Source organism: Mycetomoellerius zeteki, unplaced genomic scaffold, assembly GCF_001594055.1.
Source record: "Mycetomoellerius zeteki isolate Tzet28-1 unplaced genomic scaffold, Tzet1.0 scaffold79, whole genome shotgun sequence".
Taxonomy (NCBI): domain Eukaryota; kingdom Metazoa; phylum Arthropoda; class Insecta; order Hymenoptera; family Formicidae; genus Mycetomoellerius; species Mycetomoellerius zeteki.
The window spans coordinates 1,061,632-1,072,370 of record NW_017257819.1 but is presented as its reverse complement, the minus strand read 5'-3'; the positions used below and the strand labels follow the sequence as shown (position 1 = coordinate 1,072,370).

At 32.2% G+C, this 10,739-nt stretch overlaps 1 protein-coding gene across 5 annotated transcripts; it reads left to right on the top strand.

Moving 5' to 3' along the window:
* Positions 1-881: 881 nt before the first annotated feature.
* Positions 882-9,097, top strand: Usp16-45 (ubiquitin specific protease 16/45). Of its 5 annotated transcripts, none has more exons than XM_018459040.1 (13): positions 882-1,127; positions 1,498-1,628; positions 1,716-1,903; positions 2,971-3,127; positions 3,344-3,511; positions 4,013-4,234; positions 5,013-5,275; positions 5,362-5,594; positions 5,973-6,483; positions 6,938-7,235; positions 7,395-7,664; positions 8,248-8,423; positions 8,800-9,097. In XM_018459040.1, exons 1-13 carry the CDS (start codon positions 1,043-1,045, stop codon positions 8,870-8,872), a joined length of 2,775 nt encoding a protein of 924 aa, XP_018314542.1. In that variant the 5' UTR covers positions 882-1,042; the 3' UTR covers positions 8,873-9,097. The 5 variants fall into 5 exon arrangements, with proteins under 5 accessions (XP_018314542.1, XP_018314543.1, XP_018314538.1 ...); XM_018459036.1 differs by having other exon boundaries at positions 1,043-1,127; positions 1,495-1,631; XM_018459038.1 differs by having other exon boundaries at positions 1,043-1,127; positions 1,498-1,631; positions 8,800-8,872.
* Positions 9,098-10,739: the final 1,642 nt, after the last annotated feature.

Below are 10,739 nucleotides of genomic sequence, written 5' to 3'. Positions count from 1 at the left end.
TACTGTTAAAGGCTTTCAAAGAGCGACTGACAAATTCATAACAGAAAGTGGAAAATGTAATCAAATATGTCGGTGCTAGATATGGCAAGAAATGTAAACATTTTTTTTCGATTTCTCTGAAACGGAGCAAAAACGAGCATATGTCTATAGGACTTTTTTTCTTAGTTTTTTACTCCTCTACACGCTCCCGAAGTTTTGCCATTTAATTTGGAAACACCCTGTATTTAAGGTGCGTTCGGGGAGTCGCTATTAGCGCTATTTCTGTCATTCTATCCTTGTTTTACGTCTAATAAACAACAAAGATAGAATGATAGAGTAGCGCTAATAGCGCCTCCCCGAACGCACCACTAGAGAAGCTCTAGGAGAGAGAATCGCCAACTTGGTCACGTGACCTGCTACTCCGTGATTGGCTGGCATCGATACGTGCGGATTTGGACATTGCGACGCCAATGCGTCAGAACGGATATTGTGACAGATATGAGATTGATGATCGTTGATTACAATAGCAATTGTGTTTTTCTAAAGTAATATTATACATTTGAATTTGTTATTTTGACGAAGTTTATTATTAGGAGAAATTATAAATAAACTCTTATTTACAATTTCTCCTAATATCAGAGATGTACATTTAGGCGTTGAAATTATATATGTTTATTGTTAGTTCGTGGGTGATTATTTGGTGATATAAACTTCGTCAAAATAACAAATTCAAGTGTAATATTACTCTAGAAAAACACAATTGCTATTGTAATCAACAATCACTAATCTCATATCTCACAATATCCATTCTGACGTCAACGCATTGGCGTCGCAATGCCCAAATCCGCACGTATGATGCCAGCCAATCACGGAGTAGCAGGTCACGTGATCAAGTTGGCGATTCTCTCTCCTAGAACTTCTCTAGTCACGTTCCACATGGTTTTTTTGCGCACGCCAGTCGCAAACGTCAGGTCACAATAAGGGTTTGACTAACAAGTGAGGGGATTTCTGGAGCGGCGAGCACGGACGCGACGACGAGAACGTTCACGAGTAGCGCAACGAGATGAGCAAAAAGCGGAACAGGCAACCAGACGCGAATCCCGACGTCAGTGAGGCCTCCACAGAGTCCTGTGAGGAGACGAGCTCAGGTTAGAAATGTGTACCTCCTAGAGTTTCTGATATCTACGAAATTATCTCGGACTGTCGAGCTTCCTTATCTTTGAATTTTTAACTTTTTGTGTTCACTCCGGTTTCTTTTCCCCCCCCCCCCCCTAGGGATATATCTTTGAATTCTCAAAATAGAATTAGTAGCAAATCGAGCAACATAGAAATTTAGCAACACAAAGCAATACAAATGTAGATATTTCAAAGTCGAGAGATTTAACATCCAAATGCTGTATAATTAAAAAATAAATTTTGTAATTTAACACGTTCAAAAATGTCTATAAAATCTGTAAAAAGACATTTAAATTGAACTTATATTTTAATATAGAAGCAATATTAATTGACTGTTAGCAGGTGCAAAATGTCTGCATATAGCAAAGGCCATTAATCTGAACAAAGTAAAAAAAAATCTAAAAAAGACTGGTATATTAAGCAAATGTTCCATGTGCAAAAAACTGGAGATGGACCTCAATGCAGCAGAGAAGGTTGTAAATGACATTGGAAACACAGTTATTTGATTGGAACAACATACTAGGTATTAAAATCTAATATAAAATTATTTAAATTTGCAGTGTGATATTTCAAAACCTTTATGGATCTGTTTGCAATGTGGAGAACAAGGCTGTAGTAAAGAGCAAAAGCAACATGCGTTTGAGCATTATAGGAAGCCTCATAGCGACTGCCATTGCATGGTAATGGATTCTCACCATTGGAGTGTTTGGTGCTATCAGTGTGAAATTGAAGTTCATCCCAACAGTAGGTGAGCTAAGTGATAAACTATTTTAATGTATTAGGTGTAGAAATAAATTATCCAATATTTTTTATGAAATTCGATATTTATTGTCTAAACATACACTGTCAGTTAAACGTTTCTAGACACCACCAAAAATAATTCAACAGAATGTCCAGTGATCCTTGAATGTCCTTGAATCTTAGAATTATTCTGGAATTTAACGTATCTTGAAAAACTCCTGAAATACCTGTACAATTTCAGGACTGACTTGAAATTTTTGTTATTCTTTCATTAAAAAAAAATTGAATCATGAAAAAAAAAAAAATAAGAAATATTTTCTTATTTTGATATAATGATGAATTTTATAATCATTGTAGATGAAGTTTTAAAAACAAGTACATACATTGAAAATTAGATTAATACTTGATGAAGCGACAATTAATTAATATTAATTAATAAGTTTATAAAGTAACGTTTGTGATATGTTATAAAAAGAAAAGTTGTGTTTGAGTATAAACCCTTTCTTAAAGATGCAATAAGACAGGTTATTAATAGAAAACTTGAATTTAATGTCTATAATTATAAAATCGTTTGTGTTGAATGTTTGTTTATTATAAAGCATTAAATAATATTGTTCCAAATTTATTTGCATTTTAATTTATTCATCATATGAAATTCTAATTTGAATACAAAAAGAATACATAATATTTGCGTGAATCGATGAAAATTAATCAACTGATGAAGATTAATTGACCTGAAAAAAATCAAGATTTTTACCTGGAATGTCCTGGAATTATCCTTGAATTGATTAGCCAGATATCAGTCTTACAGCCAATCAATAGCTTTGTCGTATGACACACGAAATATTAACTTATGAATATCAGCCTATAATTTGCCTGAAAGATTAAGGAAAATACTGAAAAATAATATAATAGGAAAAAATAGATTACTTTCATATAATTGAACTATGTCGGTATGTTTCGACATAAATATAAAATTTTATAAAAAATAATAGATTATTTATATTTGCATACACCTAATAAAAAACATGTTTATGTTTACAAATATATATATTTGTATATTTTGCTTTTCAGGAAAAAACTCCTGGAAACTGTAGAGTTTATCAAAAAGTATGTAAATATACCACAAATATCTCAATCAAAAATGCAAGCGATTCAGTGCCAAAAAGAGACAATAATCGACGTACAAGTGAAAGAACATAAAATATTGAATAATCTTCCTAAAGTCGGGGTATGTGAATTATATGATACGTCCTTTTTTGTCTAATTTAATTTACTCTTCTTAATCTCTCTTTCCATGATTTTGTCTAATTTAGGTTGCTCTTAATCTCTCTTTCCATGATTTTACAATTTTATTTTTAATGTATATAAAGTAATAATGTGGAGATAAATTGTATAATAATGTTAAAAATATTTACAATTAAGGAATTTTTCAATTATATGTTAGGGCTTAGCAAATCTAGGAAACACGTGCTTCTTCAATGCTGTACTTCAATGTCTATCGCAAACACCTTACTTGGTGAAGGTGCTGGACGACCTACGTGTACCCGGGCAGAAATTTGTTTTACCAGGTGGAAAGCACAAACCTGTCGATGCTGAGGAGGAAGTGGAACTGGTATATTTAACTTTTATCAAAATTGTCTTTTATTATCTCAAGATCTTTGTGGGATGCTGGATTGTTTAATGTTACAACAGTTGTCTATTAAACAAAAGATTCAGATTTGCTTCTTAGATTTTTTTACTCTGCATATGTGATACTAGTAATTTTTCTATTTATTCAAAAAAACAATTTCGGGAAAAAACAATTTCGAAATAATATTTTAAAAGGCATATACCACTACGCAAAATATTAGAAGCGAAAATATATAGATTTATTAATTTTAAAACATAATTATGTATAATGGTCATTCTACAATAAGCCATTAGTCATAAATCAGAAGTTAGAAGCTGGAAATTGACCAATCACAGTCATCAATTTCCAGCTTCTAGACTTCTGCTTTATGACTATTGGCTTTTTGCCAACTCTGCAACATTGTTAGAGATTCATATAAGAAATAGCTGAAATTTTACATTTTCTTCATCAAGAAGATAATTATTTTCTTTATTTGTTTTATAGCCACCAATCGAGGGGACCTTGGAGCGATGGGGCAGTTTCACATCAATTCTCTGTGAAACGCTATCGAAAATGCAAAACACGAACGGTCATCAAACTTATACTCCTTTGAATCTTCTCTGTAAGCTCAGGAAAAAGACTACGCAATGCGTGGATGGAGGACAACACGATTCACATGAGTTTCTTCGACACTTATTGGAAATAGTTCGAAACGAAGATCTCCGAGTAAGTAAAAAAATGCTTTTAAATATCTTTCAATTTTTGATATATTTCGGTATTTCGATGGAACCCTGAATATTTATAGATCTTCCTGGTATTGTATTCTTACAGTATTTAATGGTTCAATATGTGTTAAATGTAAACACATCACTAGTTTTGAAATTTATCATTGTTTATTAGAAACAAAATAAGTTTTTGCAAAGCGTTTAAACAATCTATTTTTGGAAGCTTTCCTATGTAAATAAACTTTCTTTCATAAATGTATGAACTTTCAAAATGATAAGTGTATAGATTTTAAATATATCCGGCTAAAATTTGCCATTCTTACTCCCTTCTTTTTTTTGTTCATGGAAACCATTCTTATTTTTTAATGGCCACAGAGAATATATTAAAGAAATGAAAGAAAACCATATAATGTTATATCTTATATTAAGATATAAATCCTAATATAAGAATAATGAACGATTTATTAAGACTGTATAATGTTATATCTTAATATAAGATATTCTTATATTAAGATTTTACTTCATACAAATGTTAATGTGCTACAATAAAGATCCTATTACACTTAAAATTCCATAACTGTTATTTTTCGTTAGATTTGCATTTAATATTTAGATTTATACATATATTCTCTAGAACTTTATATTATGTTTATATTATATTCAGATATTTTTAAAGCAATGTTAAATTCAGTGCTAAAACGAGTTCTTAATTTGTGTATTCAATATGATGTAATGATGAATCTTCAAAGTAAATTGAAATTGTATATGTCGCTCTATAGAGATACCAGAGCATAATTCTAAAGGAGGTTGGCCTGAGCGAGAAAACAAAGCCGGATTGTGTGGAAAAGAGCCTGAAATCTCGCGTAAAGTTCTATGGCAATCAGGCCAGTACGCGGCTGTTAGGACCAGAAGCAGTATTTCGGGGCGTGTTAGTATCTACTCTAGAGTGCCTGGATTGTCATCATTCGTCGCAACGCACTGAGCCATTTCTAGACTTGAGTCTACCTGTCACTGCGGATAAGCCACAGCCTCCACTCTTAAAGTAAAAAAAACTTGTTTATTTTCTATAGGTTACGATATTTAATTTTATTAACTTCTAAAGTAGTATATGATAATTTTGATATATAGAAGGAAGAATAGCGAATTTGAGGATGCTTTTGACATGATGAACATTCAACGACATGATTGTCAGACGGAGATTTGGAAATCAGAGGATACGCCATGGAAGCAGTTGAAGAAGGAGAAAAAGGCAGCCAGGAAGAACCGAAAGAATAAAAGGCACGAGAATTATAACAATTCTAACGCGTTAATGGATCTAAATAATCCCGCGGAAGAAAACACTGATAATATTTTGAAATCAGGTATAGCTCTTTTTTTTCTTTTGCCATAGATCTAAAGAAGCTATTTTTTAACAATTTGGATCTTTCTTACACTGAGAGAAAAATGTATTAAATTTTAATAAATATTTATTCGAATAGATTGAATATTTACTAAATGTAAACATACATTTATTTTTGGTACAAGAACTATTAATTTGATTTATTTATTATTATATTTTATTTAACAAATATTTATTTTCCGTAAATAAATGTTGTATTAGTACTATTCAAATAATTATCTATTAAAATTTAATACATTTTTCTCTCAATATATGCGCTATACAAATGTTCCAAAAGGAAGACATTTTCAAAATTCATCTTTTCGTAAACAAAGTTGTACAAAAAATTTTTTATTTTTAGAAGAGAGCGATGCTGACGTGGAAGACAATATCGAGATGGACAATTCTCATCCGGAGATTGGAGAGTCTGGTTATAGCTCTGAGAAAGCATCCGCTGTCACCAGTCCTGTATCTCCTGCTGACCATCATCATCATCATCATCATCATTATCATCATCATCTAAACAACGATTTTAATGGCACAATCAGCCCTGAGAACAGTAATCTGGACAACAGAAATTTGGACCCAGCACAAGTTAGACATCCAGTGAACATTAACGCGTTAACTAGTCCTAGTCCAACCGATGTGTCGATGACGGACTTGACTGAAATCAGGATGCCATTCGAGAAGACTGACAGGAACATCGGTACCATCAGCTCCGAAAACGAAGTATCTGCCACGGCATTGACCAGCCCCATAATCGTTAACTCAAACGTTACAAGTCCTGAGATACCCACCGCAAGCCTAAGTAGCTCTGCTGCTTCTAAGGAGAGTCCCACTAGTCCTGTCAATAATGAAGAAATTGCGGAAAGGTCAGATATTCAGATGTTCAAACATTTAAAATTTAAAAATTTTGAATATTTTTTCATTTTTCTATTCTTGAAAGCTTAAACTTATTAAATTTGTTTGTTGAATATTGATTTTTGCTATTCTTAAATCCTGGATTTTTTTACATTTTAACTCTTTAACATATGTTTGTGTGACAAAATTAGCACCTGATTTCTTCTTTTTGAACATGTGTATCTAAAAAAATTTTAGATTCAAAATTATAGAAATTACACACTCATAGGCAATTAAAAAAATTTTAAACATTGTATTTTTGAAGATCTTTTTAGATTTCTGAAAGGAGGATGTTAAATTAGGGCTGTTTTTCGACAGTAGCCGTTTAATATGATGTGTAATTTGTACATCTCAGAACTTTTTCATTTTGGTCGAAAAACAGCCCTAATTACATTCTCCTTTGACTTAAATGTGGTATTTTCTCAGATTGGATGGAGTTGAGACATGGATGGCTACTACTTTATCAAGGTATGGTAGAAGGAAATATAATAATGGAACTTCGAACGGAGATGATCCCGAAGAGCAAGATGTGTATAATGAGCTTGGTGATATAGTGACGGGAATGTCTAGACTGGGAATCGCCGGGCATCAATCACCTGGCAGGTACACAACCAAGGAGGGTGAATGTTCCGTGGAATCGTGCTTGAATCAATTCACCGCGCTAGAGCTAATGACGGGAAGTAACAAAGTCGTATGCGAGGCATGCACAGCTCGTGAGAAGAAGGTAACTCAAAAAGAAAAGAAAGTGATCCTTCTCAAGATCTCTAAAGAAACTTGGTACATTCGAGAAATATGTGAGAACTGTTATAACATTTTCTTTTTTGTCTCCTTATGCGAGTGAGAATAATACCATTTCATTTTTACTTTTCTTTTTTTTCCTCAGAATCAGGAAGGTTCGTCGAAGATGGTATGCACTTCTAGTACAAAGCAATACCTCATCTCTCAAGTGCCCCCGATATTAATATTGCATTTGAAAAGATTTCAAACACAGAGAGTCGGTTTTCGGAAGGTTTTCAAGCATGTGTCGTTTCCGATATTATTGGACTTAGCACCAGTTTGCACAGATCGCAAAAAATCTCGACTTTATGCACTTTATGGAGTCGTCGAACACAGTGGAACCGTTCATGGTGGTCACTACGTTGCTTATGTCAAGGTAGATTATATTCAGATTTTAAAACTTTCGCACTTTAACAGGATATTTGAGATTTTATAAAAAGATAAGATAATGATGAAATATTATACAAGGTCAATAATCGAGCCTAAGATGGTTGACAAATCTGTATAAAGATATAAAATATAAAAGGTCATAAAAAAATTTTATCATAAATTAATTTTATATTTTTTTATGATCTCTCTCTTTTATATTTTATATCTTTATACAGATTTGTCAACCATCTTAGGCTCGATTATTGACCTTGTATAATATTTCATTGTTTTTACATTAACAAGAGCGTCTTTATACATAAGATAATAAACTTGTTTCTCAAAAAATCTGAGTAGGAATGTGCATTGAAAATAGCTTTAAATAAAAATATGTTAGAACCTCGTATTTATATATATATGAATTTATATTTTTATTTACATGATTATATTGAAAGAATTTATTAAAATTGTTGCAACCATATTACAATAAAAACTAAAAAGTCAAAGAAAAAGTACAAAAATATGTGATTGTGGCATAATAAATTTGAAGAATTATTGTTGCTTATTGAACCCTTCATTTATGTTCCTATTAGACGAGACTGCCGCTATCACCAGATGATCCTCGATGGAAGTTTCTTCCAAAGGATAAAGATCCTAAGGCGAATAACGAGTCGAGTAGTTCAGATTCAGATGAGGAAGAAGCATCAGCAAAAGGTATATCCATTGTGGAACCACCACCTGGGAAATGGTATTATGTATCAGATTCTCGGTAAGATCCTTGTTATTATAACATATTTATCAGAAACCACAAAAAATATGTGTATATATATAACAAAATTAATATCATGAGCTACAGGAGATTATAAAATTAATTCCAGAAATTGCTTTTTCGTTTAAAAAATTAAACGTAATTTTCTAAGCACAAATCTCGTACTCATGAAAAATTGATGTTGCATACAATATATTACTTCTTGTCATGAGAAATGTAGTAAAAATTGTTACACTTGTTTGCTAATTTATTTCATGTGTAATATGAGTAATTACTAGTATAATTATTACACTTTGTTTTATCACTATTTAACATTTATTGTCATTTTTTATATCTATTCTATTTATTCTACATTTATTGTATCTATTTATTCTAGGGTATCAGAGGTAGATGAAAATACAGTGTTACAAAGTCAAGCGTATCTCTTATTCTACGAGAGGATTCTCTGATTCGATAAAACGAAGCTGAATGTGAACGAAGATCGATGTAGTTATATTCACATTTCCGATTCTCGAAAGAAAGGAAACGGACTTATAATGAATTTATTAATTATACAATTATTAGCATCATATCGCGCGTTATCGGATGTATGATGTATGTAACTGATTATGTGTACAAACATTGCAAGAAATCTGTAATCTATTAGAAATATTGAAATTTGGTTCTTGTGAAAAGTTGTTTTTTACAATCGATTAGCAACAGACAGCAAGAATTATTAATAAAAAACTCGGAAACTTTCGTAATACGTTGAAGTGGATGTTGATAGCTGAACTGAGCCGAACTTGATCGGTGTCGATAGTATCATGGTGGAATTAATAAGGTCATCGACAAGGTACTGTTAAAGACGGTCGATGGAAATTTACGTGCCTGTTAAAAGTGATTAAGAGTAAGAAACTAATAATACAGTACCAATTTTATGATTTATTAGACATGTATATATTTAAAACTTAATAATACTCGATTTTTATTTAAAACTGATTTTAATGTTGCCATCCAAGTTTGATTATCAATAGAGATAATGACTGCAAAGAAAAAATTGTAATTTTTTAGCAATATATAAGATATAGCATTAAAAGTATATGCATACTTATTTATACAGCATTTATATAATAAAAAAATCACAAATTTAATAATGTATTATCGAAAAATATTTATATTAATCGTAAATTTTTATTAATTGTCGATAACGTCATCGTTCAATTATCCTGTAATTTCCGGGATCCATTGCTTATTATGGTCACGAAAATTCGCCCGGGTCTGACGATCTTTAATAGTATCTCGTCAATAAGATGAAATGTTGCGCATAATGGCGATAGCAATACTGAAAATAACTAATCAAATGTTCTCCAACATGCACTTTCCTGCATATAGAACCGGTTTCACTAAGGCCAATTAAGGGGATGCTGGTATGAGCCGCCTGTATTACCGATAAAACTAGCGTTTTTGACATTTTTGATCCTATCGAATTTCTTCGTAATGGTTTCACAGAATAAAAATTCCTTTTCCACGATTAAAATGTACTTGCTGATGTATTTGTCGCTGGTGTATTTTGTGTTCAAAGCCGAAAAAAATAAAAAATTACAGATTTCTTTATCCATTTTTATCTCAGTGTGGCGACCAACGCTGAAGGTAAAATGGATAAAGAAATCGGTAATTTTTTATTTTTTTCAGCTTTGAACACAAATTACACCAGCAACAAATACATACATTGGGCCGTATTCATAGTCAGAACTTATTCTTAAGGGCTGCCGCAGACAAAATTCTGTAACAGTATGGGTGCGTTCAGCAGACTCAACAGTTTTGCAACCGTTTTATGATTGTCTGCTGAGATAGGACCATTCTTCTAGATTTAAAAGTATGATCCAATCAGCGCGAAGGAAACTTCCAACAGTTGCAAACCAACCGTTCTGCTGAACGCAGCCTATGCGTAAGGTGTAAACTTAAGCCGATGAGCCAATCAGGAAATTGCTTTAGATCTACGTAATCTAACGGAAATGGAAATAACAGTAAACTTATCCATAACCTCACAATAAGGCGAATTTCAACCGGTTGAAACTCGCTTTATGAATAAGTTTATTGCTATTTCTATTTCCGTTAGATTACGTAGATCTAAAGCAGTATCCTGATTGGCTCATCGGCTTAAGTCCATGTCTTAAGATTACTGTTACAGAAATTTTGTCTGCGACAGCCCTAAGACCATCTTAAGGCTGGTGAAGCGATATTTACAGTGGTGTAAACAATAGCTGCGTTCAGCAAAGAAAGCTGCTTTGCAACTGTTGTAAAATTCTTCAATATGATTGATTCTTGCTTTTGATT